General features: G+C 42.6%; 1 protein-coding gene across 3 annotated transcripts; it reads right to left on the reverse strand.

The window, feature by feature from the left end:
* Positions 1–1,314: 1,314 nt before the first annotated feature.
* On the reverse strand, positions 1,315–20,233 carry ZNF792 (zinc finger protein 792). 3 transcript variants are annotated; one of them, XM_081807506.1, is made up of 4 exons: positions 19,885–20,233; positions 17,291–17,375; positions 16,700–16,822; positions 1,315–16,063 (listed from the first exon to the last, which is right to left on the reverse strand). In XM_081807506.1, exons 1-4 carry the CDS (start codon positions 19,918–19,920, stop codon positions 14,490–14,492), a joined length of 1,818 nt encoding a protein of 605 aa, XP_081663632.1. In that variant the 5' UTR covers positions 19,921–20,233; the 3' UTR covers positions 1,315–14,489. The 3 variants fall into 3 exon arrangements, with proteins under 3 accessions (XP_081663632.1, XP_006730824.1, XP_081663633.1); XM_006730761.3 differs by having other exon boundaries at positions 17,291–17,417; XM_081807507.1 differs by lacking the exon at positions 19,885–20,233 and having other exon boundaries at positions 16,700–16,874; positions 17,291–19,849.
* Between the last annotated feature and the right edge of the window lie 654 nt (positions 20,234–20,887).

Raw genomic sequence — 20,887 nt, forward strand, 5'->3', positions numbered from 1 at the left:
AGTTAAGCATCTGCCTTCGGCTCAGGTCGTGATCCCAGGGTCCTGGGATTGAGCCCCGCATCGGGCTCCCTGCTCGGCGGGAGTCTGCTTCTCCCCCTCCTTTCCACTTGTGCTCTCTCTCACTGTCTCTCAAATAAATAAATAAAATATTTTAAAAATAAAATTAATTAGAAACTTACTGTCACAGTGTATGCAATTAATAAAGGTGTTAAAAGAAGGGACAATCATACACATTTGTTCTAGGACCATTTCTTGAAACGAATTCTCTCCCTCCATTGTGTTGCTTTGTGAAAATCAGTAGACTGCATAACATTTATTTCCGAATACTCTTATATACTATTGTACCATGTGTCTATTATTCTAATAGTACCAAAGAGTATTGATTACTGCACATTTCAAAACTGCTACTGCTTTGTTGAAAGTCTTTTTCAGTTACATATTTTAAAATCAGCTTGTCAATTGCTATGGGGGAAAATGTTTTGGGGGATTATAATATGGTTTGTATTGAATCTATTGATCAATATGGAGGTAATTCACATCTCAACACTACTGAGTCCACCAATTCATGAACATCTGTTTCTTTTTATTTAGGTCTTTAATTTCTCTTAGCAATGCTGGGTAATATTCAGTCTTCCTCATATTTTGTTAAACTTATCCTTAAGTATGTCATAATTCTTGACGTTATGATAAATTCTGTTGTTAAATATATATAATATACATAAATACTTTATATATATAACAATATATAACAAATGAATATATATACATACATACACACACACACACACACACACACACACATATATATGTTGCTCATTTGTTTTTATTGTTGAGTAGTAGTCCTTATGGGTGAACCACAATCTGTTTATCCATTCACCAGATGATAGCAGTTTGGGTTGTTTCCAGGTTTTGGCAATCATTAATAAAGGCACTGTTGGTACTTTTGTGTGGACATTTTCATTTCTTTAGGTAAATACCTAGGAGTAGAGATGCTGTCATATGGTAACTACATGTTTTTAACTTTACAAGAAATTACCAAACTATTTTCCCAAGTGACTGTATTATTTTACATTCCCAACATCAATGTATGAAAGTTCCAGTTATTACACTGTTGCCAGCACTTGGTATTGTCAGTTTGTTTTTGTTTTCAGTTACTCTAATAGGTGTCTGATGGTACCTCACTGTGTTTTTAATTTGCATTTTCCTAGTGGCTAATATGTTCGCCACTTTTTCAAGTGATTATTTGACATCCACATATCTTGTGAAGCATTTATTTATTGGGCTGTTTGTTCTCATACTGTTGAGTTTTGAAGAGTTCTTTATATATTCTAGATATAAGCTCTTTGTTAGATGTGTGATTTATAAATATATTTTGTCCAATCCAGTTTGTTTTTTTTATTATCTTAACTATCTTTTATAGAGCAAAGGTATTTAATTTTCATATACTCCCATTTTATCAGTTTACCTTATGGATAGTGCATTTGGTGTTTTATCTTAGAACTCTTCGCCTAACCCAAGGTCATGAAGATTTTTTTTCCTGTATTCCCTTCTCGGAGTTTTATACTTTAACATTTTGTGTCTATGATTCATTTTGAAATAATTTTTGTGTAATATGTGAGGTTATAGGTCGAGGTTCATTTTTTGCATTTGGATGTCCAGTTGTTCCAACACCACCTGTTGCAAAGGTTATCCTTTCTTTATTGAATTGCCTTTGAACTTTTGTCAAATATGAATCTTCCACCTCCTGATAAACATCATTATACCTATTACTGGTCTAAGGAAGATTGGATGTATCAGAAAAAAATTATGAATAATGATTGAGACCATTCAACAAGTTCTGATTCATTTATAACCAAACTCTATCAATTCCTGTTTCCTTCTTTGATTATATATTTTGGACTCCATGGGCTCCATAGTGTTTATGTTGTACAGGCAGTAGGAGTAAATCCAACATACTCATAGCCCCAGCCTCCACCCAGACCCTCCCTTACCATGATGACCACTCACACCATCATCTGAGTACTTATTGTCTCCATTTATCTTTTCCATTTTGCTACTATATAGTACTCATTTTGATGGATTTCAATTGTTTCCTTTCTGTGTAAACTATGCAACCTCCAAAAATATGCTTATAGATAACTGATATTTGGTATTATCCAAAGAAATAATGGTACAAAACAACTCTACCATAATCTGAAGCACATACAGTTTTAAGTCACTGTTTTAGTGACATTTTTCCATGGTTGTTTTTTTTTTTAATTGAGGCATAATTGACATAACATTTTCAGGTATACAACATAATGATTCAACATTTGTATATACACTGTAAAATGATCACTATAATGTCAGGTTTCCTCCTATCATCATATAAAGTTACATATATCATAAATATTGTTGACTATAGCCACCATGCTGTACATTATATCCCCATGACTTATTTAATGACTAGAAGTTGTTATATCTTGACTTCCTTTGCCCATTTCACCCACCCCCATTCTGGCAACCACAAATTTGTTCTCTGCATCTATGAGTTTTGTTTGTTTTTCTATATTCCACATATAAGTGAAATCATACGGTATTTGTTTTTTCCTGACTTATATCACTTAACATAATACCCTCAAGATCTATCCATGTTGTTGTAAATGGCAAGATTTTATTCTTTTTTATGGCTGAATAGTATTCCATTGTATATAAATACCACATTTTCTTTATCCATTCATCCATTGATTGTTTCCATAATACTGCAATGAAGGTAGGGGTGCATATATCTTTTTGAATTAGTGATTTCATTTTCTTTGGATAAATACCTAGAAATGGAAATGCTGGATTGTATGGTAGTTATATTTTTCATTTTTCATCAACAGTGCATGAGGATTCCCTTTTCTCCACATTCTCATTGGCATTTGTTAATTCTTGTCTTTTTGCTAATAGCCATTCTGACAGATGTGAGGTGATATCTCATTGTGGTTTTGATTTGCATTTTCCTGATGATTGGTAATAAGCATCTTCATATGCCTGTTGACCATCTATATGTCTTCTTTGGACAAATCTCTGTTCAGATCTTCTGCCCATTTTTTAATTGGATTGTTTTTTGCTACCAAGTTGTATAATTCCTTTATATATTTTGGATATTAACCCCTTACCAAATGTATCATTTGCAAACATCATCTCCCATTCAGTAGGTTGCCTTTTTATATTGTTGATTTCTTTCATTGTGCAGAAGCATTTTAGTTTGATCTAGTCCCATTTGTTTACTTTTGCTGCCATTGTCTCTGGAGTCAAATCCAAAAAATACCTCCAAGAGCAACATCAAGGAGCTTACTGCCTGTTTTCTTCTAGGAGTTTTATGGTTTCTCATCTTTTATTCAAGTCTTTAATCCATTTTGAGTTAAAGTTTGTGAATGGTGTAAGATAGTGGTATAGTTTCATTCTTCTGCATGTAGCTATCTGGTTTTCCCAGCACCATTTATTGAAGAGACTGTCCTTTCCCAATTGCATATTCTTGGCTCCTTTCTCATAAATTTAACTGACTACATATGCATGGATTTATTTATGGGCTCTCTATTCCATTGTGTAGGTCTGTGTGTCTGCTTTATGCCAATACCATACTGTTTTGATTACTGTAGCCTTATAATATAGTTTGAAATCAAGACGTATGATGCCTCCAGCTTTGTTCTTCTTTCTCAAAATTGCTTTGGTTATGTAGTACAAATTTAGTCATTCCATACAAATTTTAGGATTGTTCTATTTCTGTGAAAAATGCCATTGGGATTTTGATAGGGATTGCACTGAACCCATAGATTGCTTGGGGTAATATGGACATTTTAACAATATTATTTCTTCCAGTCCATAAGCATGAAATATCTTTAGATTTATTTGTGTCTTCTTTGATTTCTTTTATCAATGTCTTTAAATTTTTAGTGTAAGGGTCTTTCACCTTGATTAAATTTATTCCTAGTTGTTTTATTCTTTTTGATGTAATTATAAATGGGATTGTTTTCTTTTCTTTTCTTTTTAAGATTCTATTTATTTGACAGAGAGAGACCAGCGAGAGAGGGAACACAAGCGGGGGAGTGGGAGAGGGAGAAGCAGGCTTCCCGCTGATCAGGTAGCCCGACACGGGGCCCGATTCCAGGACCCTGGGATCATGACCCGAGCTGAAGGAAGATGCTTAACGACTGAGCCACCCAGGCGCCCCTGGGATTGTTTTAATTTTTTCTTTCTGATGGTTTGTTGGTATATAGAAACACAACTGGTTTTGTATATTGATTTTGTATCCTGCAACTTTACTGAATTTGCTTATTAATTCTAATAGTTTTTTGGTGGAATGTTTAGGGTTTTCTGTATATAAAATCTTACTGTCCACAGATAGTGATAGTTTTATTTCTTTCTTTCCAATTTGGGTGCCTGCTGTTTCTGTTCCTTGCCTAATTGCTCTGGCTAAGACTTGCAATACTATGTTGAATAAAAGTGGAGAGAGTGGGCATCTTTGTCTTGTTCCTGATCATGGAGGAAAAGCTTTCAGCTTTTCACTGTTGAGTATGTTTGCTGTGGGCTTGTCATAAATGGCCTTTATTGTGTTGAGAAATATTCACACTATTCCCGCTTTGTTGAAAGTTTTTATCATAAATTGATGTTGAATTTTGTTACATGCTTTTCCTATAACTGTTGAGATGATCAGATGATTTTGATTCTTCACTTTGTTAATGTAGTTTGTCACATTGATTGATTTGTGGATGTTGAACCATACTTTCATGCCTGGAATAAATCCCACTTAATCACAGTGTATGTTCTTTTTAATGGATTATTTTATTTGGATTGCTAATATTTTGTTGAGGATTTTTATATCTATGTCCATCAGGGATATTGGCCTGCAATTTTCTTTTTCTGTGGTGGTCTTGTCTGGTTTTGTCATTAGGGTAACGCTGGCCTTAAATAAGTTTGGAAGGATTTCCTCCTCTTTGGTTTTTTTTTTTGGAAGAGTTTGAGAAATTTTTCTTTGTCTGAATACCTAGTCACATATTCTACCTCCCCAGAAGTATCAGCCAGTGTGAATTCAGTATGTATCCACTTTATAGAAATTTCACTTATATTTTTATTTATCTTTGCTCAATCCTTTCATGTGAGTTTAAACTCATATAAAGCTTCATACTTAATTTTTCTGCCATGTCATATAGATGTAGTGGCATGTAAGATCTTTATGCTTATCTTTTTAAAGAAGTCTCCTTATGGGCTCATTTTTATGTGTTCAGTGTATTTTAATCCATAATGGTCTGGATTCTCTTTTATTGCTCAAATTTTAACAGGCCAGAGATGTAGCTCACTTACATCATCTCCAGACAGGACTATATTAATTTTATAACTTTTTATTATTAAAATTTCCAAGTACAGTTTTTTTAATTATTAATAGAAACAGACTAGCATACCCAGAATACCTGAAGGTGGGGCTGAGATAAATACCATTTCCTTGCTTGGGCAGGGGCTCACATGGTTTGAATCTTGCAAAAGAAGAGACCACTAGGGCTTTCTTATCAGCTTGCCCAGATGTGAGACACAAGAGGAGGAAAAGACTTTTACCTTAAACAAAAATGAACTTAAAATGGATCACAGACTGAAATAAAATGTAAAAATACAAAATATTTAGAAGGAAATATAAGAGGAAATTGTCAGGATTGAAGGCTAAGTGAACTATAAGGAAACATTAAACAAAAGTATTGAGAAAAGGATCTGTTTCCACATTTAAAAAACAAGAAAAGAAGGAGCATCTGGCTGGTTCAGTCAGTAGAGCACGTGACTCGACTCAGTTGTAAGTTCAAGCCCCATGCTGCATGTAGAGTTTCCTTTAAATAAATCTTAAAAATAAAGTAAAATGAAAACTAGGAAAAGCAAAAAAACCCCAGGGTGCCTGGGTGGCTCAGTCGTTGGGCGTCTGCCTTCGGCTCGGGTCATGATCCCAGGGTCCTGGGATCGAGCCCCGCATCGTGCTTCCTGCTCAGCAGGAAGCCTGCTTCTCCCTCTCCCACTCTCCCTGCTTGTGTTCCCTCTCTCGCTGTGTCTCTCTCTGTCAAATAAATAATAAAATCTTAAAAAAAAAAAAAAAAGAAAAGCAAAAAAACCCAAAATAATAAAAATCTAAATGGAAATCAGTGAAGTAAACAGACTAAACTATAAAGTCGGTAAAACCAAAAGCCTTATGAATAATAAAATAGATAAGCCTCTAGCTAAGATTTATCACATTAAAAAAGAAAACACACCAATTATAAATATCAGGAATTAGAAAGGAGACATCACTACAGATTATACAAATATTGAAGGGGAATAAGGGAAAATCATGAACCTATCTATACCAATAAATGGACAACTTAAATGAAATGGACAAATTCCTTTAAAGGCATAAATGACTGAAGTTTACATAATAAAAAATAGGTAACCTGCGTGGCCCTATATCTATTAAGTTAAATTTGGAATTAGAAACCTGTGCATAAAGTTATTTACATCTGTTGCATCTCTATGATGGATATAAAATACAGTGGTGTACTACTACACACAGTTCCCCAACTTCCCATTCATGGACAGCATTCATAGCTTGAAAATGGCTGCATGGTAAACACTATAGCTCAAAGTTGGACTTATTGTTTTATTAGCTGTGAAGATTTAAGAAAGTAGACATTATGTTAATAATTAAAAGTGTATTGTGTCTATAGTTTTCCATTGGGAACAACATAAAATTTTAAGGAAATATTTTCAGTATTCAAACTTATTACCCCATTAAGTAAATAAGTTACATCATTGATAAATGACTGAAGTTCCAACAAAGTTCTTTGCCGTTTCATTGTATTCTTGTTCATGAAAATAGAAATATTAACCAACATTTATTTCAAAAGAAGGCAAAAGATATGAAAGGACATTTTACCAAAGATACGTGGGTGGTAAATAACATTTTTAAAAATGCTCAAGGTCATGAGTCATTAGATAAATGCAAGGTAAAGCCACAGTGAGGATCTACTACTACCTACCTATTAAAATGACAAACATTAAAAACACTGATCATAGCAATTGTTGGCTAATATATGGAAGAACTGGAACTCATTCACTGCTGGGGGAAAGTAACATGGTCTAAGCACTTTAGAACACAGTTTGTCAGTTTCCAAAAATTTAAATATTTCTCTGCCCTGTGACAAAGGTACTGTACTCCTACATATTACCACAAGGGAAATGAAAGCGTAGACCCATATGAAGACCTGTACATTCATGGTCATAGCTTAATTTGTAATAGCTAAAAACCCATGTCATTTAACATATTAAAAGGTTAAAAAATTATAGTGCATTTGAATAAGGATTCTGGAAAGGTAGTGGATAGGAAGCACTAGAAAGTAATCTCCCTACCCTGACAACAATTGTACTGGCAGAATGTGTCTACTGTAATTATTTTGGAACTCTGGGGTCCATTCAAAGGCTTACAACTTCCAGAGGAAGGCTTAAGCAGTAGTAAATTACAGTTAATTTGGGTTAGTGTCAGTCCTTAGCACTGTAGCCACTCCCATCCCTTATCCCCTTGCCCTGTGGTAGGCAGCTATGTGTGTGTCCCTGGAGCAGCATGCATGCAATTTTTGGGAGCCTGGGTAGGACCCCACTCTCCAAATATTGAGGATCTGTGCTCTAACCTGATTGCAGAGGTGAAATCACAGTAGTGGGCAGCCATTTGTGCAACCCTTATCCAATTGTTGCAAGCCCCTCCCTCTCTGGCAGAGTGACTTTCAGAGAATTTAGGTACCAGCACATTTTTTTTCCCCTTCATTTTTCTTTCTCTCCTTTTGGGAGCTAAATATTTAGGATTAAGACATTCCAAAGCAATCACATATACAGGAGAATTTTAAAATTCAAGGCACAGGGTCAGAAAAGACCTGAGATACACCACAGGCTGTTCCCCAGCAGAGACAACCTATGACAATTAAATTTTAAAAATTAAATAAAAATGGCAAACCCTGGGGAAAGATGAAGAATCTGATTTTCCCAGAGTTAACACATTATTAAATTTAAATTGTCCAGTGTTCAAAAAAAAAAATCACAAGGCATATAAGGAAATGGGAAAGTATGGCCCATTCAGAGAAAAAAAAAAAAAAATCATCAGAAACTATCTCTTAAAAAGACCTGATGGCAGCTCTACTAGACAAAGACTTTAAAACAACTATCTTACAGATGATCAAATAACGAAAGTAAGATATGGAGAAAGGCAAGAAAATAATGTATGAACAAAATGGAAATGTCACACAAGACATAGAAAACATAAAAAGAGGGCGCCTGGGTGGCTCAGTTGGTTAAGCGACTGCTTTCGGCTCAGGTCATGATCCTGGAGTCCCAGGATCGAGTCCTGCATCGGGCTCCCTGCTCAGCGGGGAGTCTGCTTCTCCCTCTGACCCTCCTCCCTCTCATGTTCTCTGTCTCTCATTCTCTCTCTCGCAAATAAATAAAATCTTAAAAAAAAAAAAAAAAACCCAGAAAACATAAAAAGAAAAAAAAAATTCTGTTGCTAAAATTACCATAACTGAAATGAAAAATTTGCTAGAGGGATTCAAAAGCAGATGTGAGGATATGGGAGAATCAGTGAACTTCAAGATAGGAAAATCAAAAGAAAAAAGCTAGAAGAAGTCAAGAGAATATACAGCACCTCTGGAACACCTTCAAGAGGAACAATATACATGTTGTGTGAATCCCAGGAGATGAGAGAAAGGAGAAAAGAGATAACTTGAAGAATTAACTCCCCCAATTTGATGAAATACATGAATATAAGCATCCAAGAAGCTCAATGAACTCCAAGAAGGATAAATTCAAAGAGGCCCAAATCCAGACAAATTACAATCTGTCAAAAGACAAAGAAATTTGAAAGGAACAAGAGAGGTGATCTGTCGCATACAAAGGATACTCAATAAGATTATCCACAGATTCTTCATCAGAATCCTTAGAAGCCAGAAGGCAATGGGCTGGTACGTTCAAAGTACTAAAAGAAAAGAAAATGGTAACCAAGCTCGTCTATCTGGCAAATCTGTCTTTCAAAAGTAAGGGAGAAATTAATTCCCAGATAAACAAAATCCAAGGAAGTTTGTTACCACTAGACCTGCCCAGCAAGAAATGCTAAAGGGAGTCCTTCCACTTGAAACCAAAGGGCACTGGACTAATTCTAAGCCATATGAAGGAATAAAGATCACTTGTAAAGATAAATACATGGACAATTTTAAAAACTACTATTATTGTAACTTTGGTTTATAACTCCATTTTAAAATTTCTACACGATTTAAAAAGCTCATGCGTTTTCTTAAAAAGCTTGTACATCTTTAAGAACAGTTATTAGCCTATATTTTGGACATAAAATGTATAAAAATGTAATTCTGTGATATCAATAACTGAAAGAGTTGGGGATGGAATTACATAGGAGCAGAGTTTTTGTATGGTATTGAAGTTAAGTTAATATAAATTCAAATTAGAGTGTTAATAATTTTTGAATGTTCAACATAATCTCCATGGTAACCACAAAGAAAATAGCTATAGAATATACACAAAAGGAAATGAGAAGGGAATTAAAGCATTTCACATAAAAAAAAAAGACAGTAATATAGGAAATGGATGACAGAAAAGCCATATAGAAAACAAATAGCAAAATCACAGAAGTAAATCCTTCATCAGTAATTACTTTAAATGTAAATGGATTAAACTCTCCAATCAAAAGACAGAGACTGACAGAATGGATGTTTAAAATATTATCCAACTATATGCTGTCCACAGAGACTAACTTTAAGTTAAAGACACAAGTAGGTTGAAAGTGAAAGGATGGAAAAACATTCCATGCAAATAAGTTTCCATACGAAAAAAGTTTACAACACAAATTTGGACATTTTTATATCATAATAAAAGGTTTTATACAGCAAGAAGGTATAACAATTATAAACATTTGTGAAACTAATAACAGACCAAGAAAATATATGACTCAAAAACTGACAGGAAGAAATAGTTTTACAATAGTTGGAGACTTCAACACCCTGCTCTCAATAATGGAAAAAAGTCATTAAGGAAATAAAGGTCTTGAACAATACAATAAACTAATCAGAACTAACAGAAATGTACACAATACTCTAACCACCACCAACAGAAAACATTGTTCTCAGGTGCACATAGGACATTTCTATGATAGACCACATTAGGTCACAAATTAAGGCTTAATAGGTTTTAAAAGATATTATGCAAACTATTTTCTCTAATCTCAGCAGGATGAAGTTAGAAATTGATGAAAGGCAAATTGGAAAATTCACAAATTAAATAACACATGCTTAAACAATCACTGAAACAAAGGAGAAATCACCAGGAATATTAGAAAATACCCAAGATGAAAGAAAACAAAAACACAGGGCACCTGGGGGGCTCAGTCGGTTAAGTGTCCGACTCTTGATTTTGGCTCATCATGATCTCAGAATCCTGAGATCAAGCCCCAGGTCAAGCTTTACACTCAATGCAGTCTGTTAAGATTCTCTTCCTCTCCCTCTGGGCCTCCCCCTCCTGCTCACATGGGCGTGTGCATGCTCTCAATCTCTCAAAAAAAAAGCGGGGGGGGAAGAAGAAAGGAAGGAAGTATGGAGGGAGGAAGGAAGGAAGGAAGAAAGGAAAGAAAGATAGAAAAGAAAGGAAGGAAGGAAGAAAACAAAAACAACATACCAAAATTTATGACATGTAGCAAAAGCTGTATGGAGGAAGCTTATATTAAAAAAGAGAGATCTCAAATCAACAACCTTACTTTGCAACTTAAAGAACTAGAAGAAGAACTAAACCAAGAGCTAGACAAAGTTAAGAAATACTAAAGATGGGGCGCCTGGGTGGCTCAGTTGTTAAGCATCTGCCTTCGGCTCAGGTCATGATCTCAGGGTCCTGGGATCGAGCCCCACATTGGGCTCCCTGCTCCACGGGAAGCCTGCTTCTCCCTCTCCCACTCCCTCTGCTTGTGTTCCCTCTCTGTGTCTCTTTCTGTCAAATAAATAAAATCTGAAAAAAAAAATACTAAAGATTAGAGATTTAAAAAATAGAGAATAGAAAAACAATAGAGAAAAATCAACAAATCCAGAAGATGGTTCTTCAAAAAGTTGAACAAAATTGACCAACCTTTAGCTAGAGTGACTAAAAGAAGAGAGAAGACTCAAATTACTGGAATCAGAAATATAAGTGGGGGCATTACTACCAATTCTACAGAAATAAAAAGGATTACAAGAGTACTATGAACAACTGTACACACAAAAAATGGAACCTAGGTGAAATAGACTAATCCTTAGAAATACAAATCCTATCAAGACTGAGTCATGAAGAGAATATCTGAATAAACTTATAATTAGTAAGTATAATGAATAAACAACCAAAAACCTCCTCACAACAAAGCTCTGGACCCAGTGACTTTATTGGTGAATTCTACACATTAAAGAAATAGCACTAATCTTTGTTAAGATTTTCCAAAAACTTGAAGAGAACAATTCCTAATTCATTTGCCCTGATACCAAAGCCAGAAAATGATAGTATAAGAAAAGTGCAGACCAATATCACTTATGAACATGGGTGCAAATATCTTTAAATACTAGCAAACAGAATTTAGCAGCATACTGAAAGGATTATATACCATGTTTAAGTGGGATTTATTCTTGGAATGCAAGGAAGTTTCAACATACGAAAATCAATCAGTATAATACACCATATTAACAGAAGGAAAAAACATAGGACCCTATCAATTTATGGAAAAAAAAGCATTCGACAAAATCCAACACCCTTTCATGATAAAAACACTCAACAAGGTAGGATAGAAGGAAACCACTTCATATATATCAGGATAGATACTATTCAAACATTTTTTAGATTTTTTTTTAAAGATAAAACAAGTGTTGGTGAGGATGTGGAAAAATCAGAACCCATGTATACTGTTGGTAGGAATATAAAATGATAGAGCAACTGTGGAAAACAGTATGGCTGTTCCTCAAAAAATTAAAAATATAATTACCATATGAGCCAGTAATTCCACTTCCAGATATATCTATAAAGAAAGCAAGGGGGCGCCTGGGTGTCTCAGTTGGTTAGCTGTCTGCCTTCGGCTCAGGTCATGATCCGAGTCCCAGGATTGAGCCCCACATCAGGCTCCCTACTCAGCAGGGAGTCTGCTTCTCCCTCTGCCCCTCAGCCTACTTATGCTCTCTTGCTCGCTCTCTCTCAAATAAAATCTTAAAAAATAAATAAATAAAACAAGAATAGAAAACAAGGTCTCAAGGAGATATTTGTACACCCATGGTCATAGCTGCATGGTTCACGATAGCTAAAAGGTGGAAGTAAACCAAATATCCATTGACAGATGAATGAATAAGCAAAATATGGCATAAAAATACAATGGCATATTATTCAACCATAAAAAGAAATTCTGACACATGGCATAAAACATGGATGAACCTTGAGGACATTATGCCAAGTGAAATAAACCACTCACAAAAAGACAAATACTAGATGACTCAATGCATATGAGGTACCTGAAGTAGTCAAATTCAGAGAGACAGAAAGTAGAAGGGCGGTTTCCAGGGGCTTGCGGGGGGCGGCTTTGAAGTTATTGTTTAATGGGTATGGACTTTTGGTTTTGCAAGATGAAAAGAGCTCGGGATGTGAATGGTGCTGATGGCTGTACAATATGAATGTACTTAATACCCCTGAACTATGCACTTAAAGATGGTAAAGGTAGTAAATTTTATATTATGTGTATTTTACCAGAGACTTTTTAACTTAAAAAATAAAGCATAAAAAATTGTGATGGATTTACTCAAGAGAGCACTACTCAACAGCAAAAGGAATGAACTGTTCATACATACAGCATGGATAATTCTCAAGATAATTACGTTGTAAAAGAAAAAAGACCAAAAATAGGGTATAAATACTTTATGATTCCAGTTGTATAAAATTCTAAGAAAGGCAAACAAGTCTGTAGTAAAAAAAGAAAAAAAGAAAAAAGGGTAAATCATGGTTTTCTGGGAAGGCATGAGGGATCGTAAAGGGCACGAGGTAGCTCTGTGGGTGATGGATAGGTCCACTGTCATTGTCATGGTTCTGGTGTTGGTTCCCTGAGTGTATACATACTGAAAACTTCTCAAATTGTACACATCAAATATGTACAACCGTTGCATGACAATTATATCTCAACAAAGCATTTAAATAAATTGTTGCACATAAAAATCTGATCTCCCATTCATTTTAGAAAATTAGATTTGGCAACCCTACATTGACTCCCTTCTCTGTCTTGGCAGCAAAAATGGCTGGCTATGTGACAAATGCTACATCCCTGGAGTACAGGGTCTACCTTCGCTCAGCCCCCATTCTCCTGCCAATGCAGCAATGGCTGTGGCACGAATAATGCAGAGAGACTTAGTACCCACAAAACCTTTAGGTTTTTGCTCTGTCAGTGACCTGAGTCATAGGACAGAGGTCTGGAGGTCCTGAGAATTTCTGCAAAGCCTGAATTCTGCACAGTCACATTCAAAGGAACATTTGTGGATGCACTTTTAGAACAGGTACATTCCCTCTAGTTTGCTGCAGACTCGTCTACTTCATCATCACCTCCAGTGTTTCCATACAAATTATGGTCTCAACTGGGCCCAGTAAGTCTTACAGTTAGGACACCTGTATACCAGATGCTAAACTTCAAGGCATATGGCTCCTTGGCAGGTGCCAGGTAAACAGTGTCTGCTTAACAGTGCTAGGGAACATGAGGCATCCCGTGGAAATGGGGCCCTATTCATGCTGCTCCCAGATACAGAGGAGGCTGTCACAACTGCCCCGTCCTCAGGATAATCTCTGGCTCACAAAAATTCATGCCATTCAGATCACATTAGGCCCACAAAGTCCTACCATCTTCCCCAGGAAGCCTTGAGTAGCAACACAAAGGAGGCCAAATCTGGACAGCTATTCTCCACTATCCTGCTCTTTCTCTGAGGCAATACATTTGGAGACCCTTTTAGTTTGGTAGACCTTAACTGTGTTCTCAACCCACTTCACAGTGATCAGAACACATGGGATTAAAGGGGGCTTTATCACTAAGGCAATGTAAAGTAGGTAGTTGTTGGGATGGGTAATGTGGAGTCTGGATAAATCCATCATGAGCATCATATGAGATCTTCCCTTGGAAGAAGGGAAACCTTCTCCGAAAGCCGCCAGGAGAACCCAGCTCAGGTCTTTATGGTCAAAGATGGGTCATGTCCACAGCTACACTGGCCACAGAAGGAGGGAATGACATCTTCCTGTGGCCTCAGGCTACTTGGGATTCCCTCTTGGCAAAAGAGAAGAGGTCTGAACACAGGGACTGGCTGACACATGCTCTTGGAGACCTGCCAGAGCTCAATGGCTTCTACCACAAACACTTGCAGTGACAAAGGTCTGGTAGAGCCCACGGTGAGAAAATGCTACTTTGTTCCCGAGACCTTCCAACATAACTAGCATTCATAGGGAATCTGCCCAGTGTGGACACTGGGATGAACAAGGTTCAACCTCTGGCTGATGGCCCCCTCGTAAAGACTGTTCTCAGAGTTTATCTCCACTGCACATCGTTGTGCTGGAGGAGGGTGCACATTCTCTGCACTCCTTTCCCTAGTGTGAATTTTCTGGTGCCGGACAAGGGTAGGCCTCTGGCTGAAGGCTTTTCCACATTCGCCACACTTATATGGTCTGTCTGGTTTGTGAACCTTCTGGTGTTGCCTCAGATTAGACCTTTGCCTGAAGGTTTTCCCACATTCGAGGCACTCATAAGGCCGCTCACCGGTGTGAAGTCTCCGATGGTTATGGAGGCTGGAGCTTTGGTTAAAGAATTTCCCACATTCAGGGCACTGATAAGGCCGTTCGCCAGTGTGAAGTCTCCGATGGCTGTTGAGGCTGGAGCTCTGGCTAAACAATTTCCCACATTCGATGCACTCATAAGGCCGCTCCCCAGTGTGGACTCTCTGATGCTTCATGAGGTCGGAGCTCCGGCTGAAGGCTTTCCCACATTCGCTGCACCCATAAGGCCGTTCACCAGTGTGGACTATCTGATGTTGGATGAGACTGGCGATGTGGCTGAAGAATTTCCCACATTCGTTGCACTTATAAGGTCTTTCTCCAGTGTGAACCCTCCAGTGCTTAATGAGGCTGGAGTTGCAGTTGAAAGACTTCCCACACTCACTACACTCGTGAGCACTTTTGCCCGTATGAACCCTCTTATGATGAATGAGGTTGGAGCGCTGGCTGAAGAACTTCCCACATTCGCTGCACTCATAAGGCTTCTCTCCTGTGTGCACCCTCTTATGCTGAATGAGGTTGGAGCTTCGGCTAAAGAATTTCCCACATTCACTGCACACGTGAGGGCTTTCCCCAGTGTGAACTCTCTGATGTTTAACGAGACTAGAGTGTTGGCTAAAGAACTTCCCACATTCGCAGCACTCATAAGGCTTTCCTCTATTGTGATCTCTCTGGTGCTGAAAGAGGCCGGAAGCGTGGCTAAAGAATATCCCACATTTGTTGCACTCATAAGGCCTTTCTCTAGTGTGGGTTCTCTGGTGCTGAACAGGTGTGGGCTTGTCACTGAAAGCGTTCCCAAATTCACCGCACTTGCTAGGGCTCTGCACGCCAGTGCTCTGGGGGGGCTCCTCCACTCTGTGAGTGACCTGATGCCGCAGAAAGCCGGATGTGGCCGTCCCACCCACAAAGTCCTTCCCATCCTCCCTGACTGTGAAAGGTTCCTTTGATGTGTCATCTCTGCAGCTCTTCACAGGTGAGGCCCTGTCCTCATCCCTTCTGACAGGCTTGTCTATATTCAGCATGGACTCGATCCCTCTCCCAGCCGCCTCACACACGTCTGGTTTCTGCCTGGCGTGTGTTGCCTGGTGTTCAGTCAGGTGCAAAATGTCTTTCAAGTACAGGCCACACGCGTCACAGGAGTAGTCCTTCTGGTTGGACAGAGCCGCCTTGAGCTTCCTGTCCTGTGACAGTCCTTCTGCAGACACTCTACGCTCACCCTCCGTTCCACAGCAAAACCCTGAAAGCAGAGAAGTGCTGGTGAAGTTCCTAGGAACTCAGACGGAAGGAAGCAGCCCCGTGACAAATCATGCCTGACCCTGGCATGAGTCCTCGGGACTGCTGGCAAGAAGAGGAGCCTGAGGTCAGGGTAAGGATGTCTGCTCTGCAGTACTGTGCCTGGCAAGGTCACAAACCAGGGAGGCCTTGCCAGGACCAAGGACACAAGGATGGGGCACAGTCTTAGGCCGGAAGGCGGGGTTTCCAACTCACTTCTTTCTAAAGGCTTTCCAGCAGGGCCTTGGCCGCTGCTAACACACGGAACCCTGTGCAGAATGGTGTGTCCAGGCCCAGGAAAATCTGATTGCAACTGAGCGGCCGCTGTTTAAGGACTATGAAAGGGAATATGCACCTATCATGCCATATTAAGTGTAGGTCCACGTTGGAGACAGCCACAGAGGGAGCTGTGGAAAGAGTGAGCCAGGGGCCACAAGTCAGAGCAGAAATGACAAGTGGGCGATGTGTCAAGAATGGGAAAGGAAAGGTAGAAGAGAGACGTGGCCATTGGCTTCGGCACCAAAACAATGACGAACATGAGAATAACTGCAGGTGTGATTTGAAGACAGTGACGACACCTGTCCCCGCATCCCCTACTCACCAGAGAGAGGTCCGCTGTACGCCCCTCTTGCCATGGCTGACGTCATGTCCACCCTGTCAGGCACCCATGGCTCTGCCCCAATCTGCAGCTGGGCGACTATGTGAGACCTGAAGGAGGTAAGTCCTGAGGGAAAGACAGGGCAGGTAAGTGGCCAGCACCTGGCCAGATGAACCACCTGATGACAGACCAGAGGAAAGAAAGTGAAGTATTACAACAGGACCACACAAGGGAGGTATGGCAGGAACATCCCAGTGGTCACAGCAAGCGGTGACCACATCAGGGCCAGAATTCCCAGCAGTCAGGCCCTAGGAAACGTTAGCTAAAGGACAGGATCACCCAGGCAGAGAGTGGCCAAGCCAGCCGGGATCCACTGGGCTACCTGCAAGACTCCTCGCTGCCGGCCCTTTCCCCCCAGTGCTTTGGGGCTGCTCAGGAAGAGGATGGGACGCTGCACTCGGCGTGGGCCTGGAACATGCAGCACATATCCTGGGAGAGGTGGGCAGGAAGTGGGGCCCGTAGGTCTGGCCGTGGGAAGGAAAAGCGGACGGGCAGAAACGAGCTCAGGACCCCCAGTGGGTGTGAAGGCCTTACCCAGCGAGGCTATAAGTGCAAAGTTCTCCAGCATCACGTCGCAGTACAGGAGCCTCTGAGCCTCATCAAGGAGCCCCCACTCCTCCTGGGAGAAGTAAATGGTCACGTCCTCAAAGGTCACACAGCCCTGCCATGATGGGGACAGTTCATTCCAGGATCAGCTTCTCTCCTCAGGCCTCCCCGTCTGTCCCCTGCTCCCTCTCCTCCCCAGCTTCCCAACTCAGAGGAGATCCCAGGCCCTGGCTTCACTGGTGTTTGCTCCTTTGTGTGCCTCACCTGACCTCTGTGTCAGTCCACAGCATCAACGGGCAGGTGGGCAGAGGGACACCATGGCCCAACCCCCTCCTCTGTGGGCCCCCTCCCATGTCACCAACATCATGCTTCCCACATGCAAACACGGACTCAATCTTCTCCCTTAATTGCCAGTACCAAGGCCCTGGGGCCAACAGCTCACACTCACTCCTATATGCATATCACTTCTTGGACTGCACCTTCCTCGACTCTGGACCTCACCACTGCATCCCCATTGTCACTGTACTCTCTCTCCATCCCAGCCCACATCATAGCCATTGCCACGGACCCTCACATGTCACTCGGCACACGACATGCAGAAAGTTCTTAGCAAATCCAACCATGATCCCATCCAGATCCTTGGATGGCTCCCACTGCCAAGGGCAACAGCCACCAGTGATCTGAAGGTCTCCCCGCCCAGCTCTTTCCTGGCTTCAATCTAAGCCACGCAGAGCCACACAGATATCAGATACCCTTGGGCCTCTTCCTCTTCTATGTTGCACATGGGTTCTCCTATCCCCACCCACTCAGGGTCACCCATTCCCAGCTGACCCCATTTGCCCCTGAGCTAATTCCCCAGCCCAACTGAAAACCCCCGGCCCCATCAAGGGCACCACAGACGCCTGCCGAGGATGCAGAGGGGTGAATGAGCACCAGCCCAGGGCTCGCTGTAATACTGCCTCCATTACTACGGAGCCTCCCCATCCCTCCCATATCTACACCACCTGCTAGACCCCCTTTCCCCACACAGCAACACCATCACCACCACCACGACCACTACTCCTCCATGTCTGTCTGGATGATGCCAAACAAGCCAACCACGGTGTCCCACCAAGAGACCCCGTTCTCAGTTCTCAGGCCCCGCCTTCCTCTTTCTTTCTAACACCATTGCCGCCTTGACCTGAAGGTTCACCTTCTTGAACTGGACACACAACCACACCCTTGTCCACACACCAGATGCCACACTTAGATGTTTTAACTGTGGAAAGACTAACCAAGTAAGAAAAACAAAGGCTATTTATACTGAGCTTGCAACAGCGAGGGAGGGAGCCGCTGTTGCTTATGCTTTGGCAGAGGAGTGGGAAAGCTTTATAGCAGAAAAGGGAAGGCTTCAGATGTGCCCTGACTGGGGGCTGCTGGCCCAGGGAAGCTGCAGGCAGGCTAACTAGAAGCAGGGCATCCTATGTGATAGGTTAGGGGTGCATATTTGGTTTTCTCTGCCTGGCCCCAAGTTGGAAGTAGGAACAAATATTAGAGAAGCTGTCAGTTATTAATCCAGCCCTGGTCATCTGGGGCCGGTTGTTACAGAAGTTACTGTTCCCGGATTGTCACTAGAGATAGCAATCTGGCTTCCTGTGAGTCTAATTTAAGCAGGCTAGCTTCCTGGGTTGTTTATTGTAGATAAAGAGGTTGGTTTCCTGGGCAGGTCCCTGCAGGTTGTGGGTAAGAATTCTATTTTTATATACGGTCTGGCCTTTGTCCCTTTGTGTATTTGGTCTCTCATAACCTTAACTATACCGCCCCCAAACACCGTAACCAGTGGCTAGCTGCCCACTCAACTCCATTCAGGGGTCTCTGGAACATCAGAGCTTAGCAGGGCCAAAACCTCACTTCTGCTTTTATATTGAAAATTCCTTCTGCAACCAACTTCCCCAGCTCCGTCCCGCATCCATCCTTCCAGCTCCTGAAGCCAAAAACCATCCCTTCTCTTTCTCACCTTCGACATCAGAAAATCTGGTCAGCCTGACTTAAAAGCCGGATCCAGAATCCAATCACTTCTACCTCCAGCCACCTGCAGTACTCACCTGAACTACTGCAATAGCGGACTCCCTGCCCTCCCTGCCTCCACCCTTACCCCAAGTCCGTTTTCCACTCTGCGTCCACGGGGAGCCTGTCAAGACCCGAGTCAGATAATCTTCCTCTTCTACTCGAAACCATCTATGGCTCCCAACACCCTCAGAATAGAGGCCCAGCTCCTCAGCCCGCCATTCCGGGGCTCACTGTCTCCCACCTGCTCTCCGAACCCTCAGCTCAATCTCACCGCCAAGCCTTGCACACGCTGGTCCCTGTGCCTAGGAAACCCTTCCTCGCCTCCTGCCCCTAGATTTCGGAAATGGGAAGCGCTCTGTATCATCTCCGGCCTGGATCCAGCACCCCAGGCTGGGCGTAGCTCTCCTCCGGCGCCCCTAGACTCAAAAGCCGAGGAAAGGTGGCGGAGGAGAGAAGACAGACAAGGCCCACCTCCGCGGTCCGGGCGCCAGACACGACAGCGTGGGGGTCGCGGTGGCTACTTGTGCACTCACCTGTCCCGGGTCTCTGAGTGCCGCCGCCGCCGCCATCGGTGCCCGGGCTCGCAGCGGAGCCGCCGGAGACGGGTCAGCCCCCGGTAACCCCCGGCTTCGCCTGGCCCCGGGCGCGGCGGGCCCTCGGGCTTCGGGCTCCCGGCTGGTGCAGGCGCGCGGGCCGCGGGCCGCGGGGCGGAGCAGGGTCCCAGCCCCCCGGTCTCGGTCCCCTTGCTCCGGAAAGGTCGGGTGACGCGGGCGCGCACACCCGGCCCGGGCCGGGCCTGGAACGCAGGAAGTTCCGGCCCGAAGCGGCGCCGCGCTCCCGGGCTGTCATTGGCCCCGCGCCAGGCACGGACTCCAGGTTCAGTCTCCCCCGCCGGCGTTTCCCGTCCCGCCCACGGCCGCGCTGGAGGGCTGTGCTGGGGGCGGTGCCGGGAGGGCGGTGCTGGGTGGTGATGCGGAGGGGCGCGGAGGGGGGCGGAGGTGGTGCTGGGAGGGAGTGCTGGGTGGTGGTGCGGGGGGCGGTGCCGGGAGGTGGTTCTGGGAGGGCGGTGCGAGGGGGCGGTGCTGGATTGTTGTGCGGCGCGGGGACGGTGCGAGGGGCGATGCTGGGAGGTGGTGCCGTGGGTGCGGTGCGGGCTGGTGGTGCGGAGGTGGCGGTGCTGGGGAAGTGCTGGTCGTGGTGCGGCGCGGCCGTGTGGGGACGGCGCTGGTGGGCGGTGCTGGGGGCGGTGCTTGGGAAGTCGCGCAGGGGGCGGGGTGAGGCGGTGCGAGGGGGCGGGGTGAAGGGGGAGGAGTCAGCGTGAAGGGGCGGTGCAGAGGAGCGATCCGCGCGCCGTTTTCCTGCTTCTCGGAGGTTCCCGCTGGTTCTTGGTGTCGGGGGCTCGGGAGCTTTTCGTCTTAACCGGGCTAGTCCCAGTCGCCGTGAGGAGTCTCTCACGGGAGACCTATTTTTGCGTGCGTGGTTGGAGGCGCGTCCTGCACCTCTCAGACTTCCGGCAGGGCCCAGGTTCACACTGAC

The sequence above is a fragment of the Leptonychotes weddellii genome, chromosome 16 (genome assembly GCF_054177405.1).
Source record: "Leptonychotes weddellii isolate Sample4059 chromosome 16, ASM5417740v2, whole genome shotgun sequence".
NCBI lineage: Eukaryota > Metazoa > Chordata > Mammalia > Carnivora > Phocidae > Leptonychotes > Leptonychotes weddellii.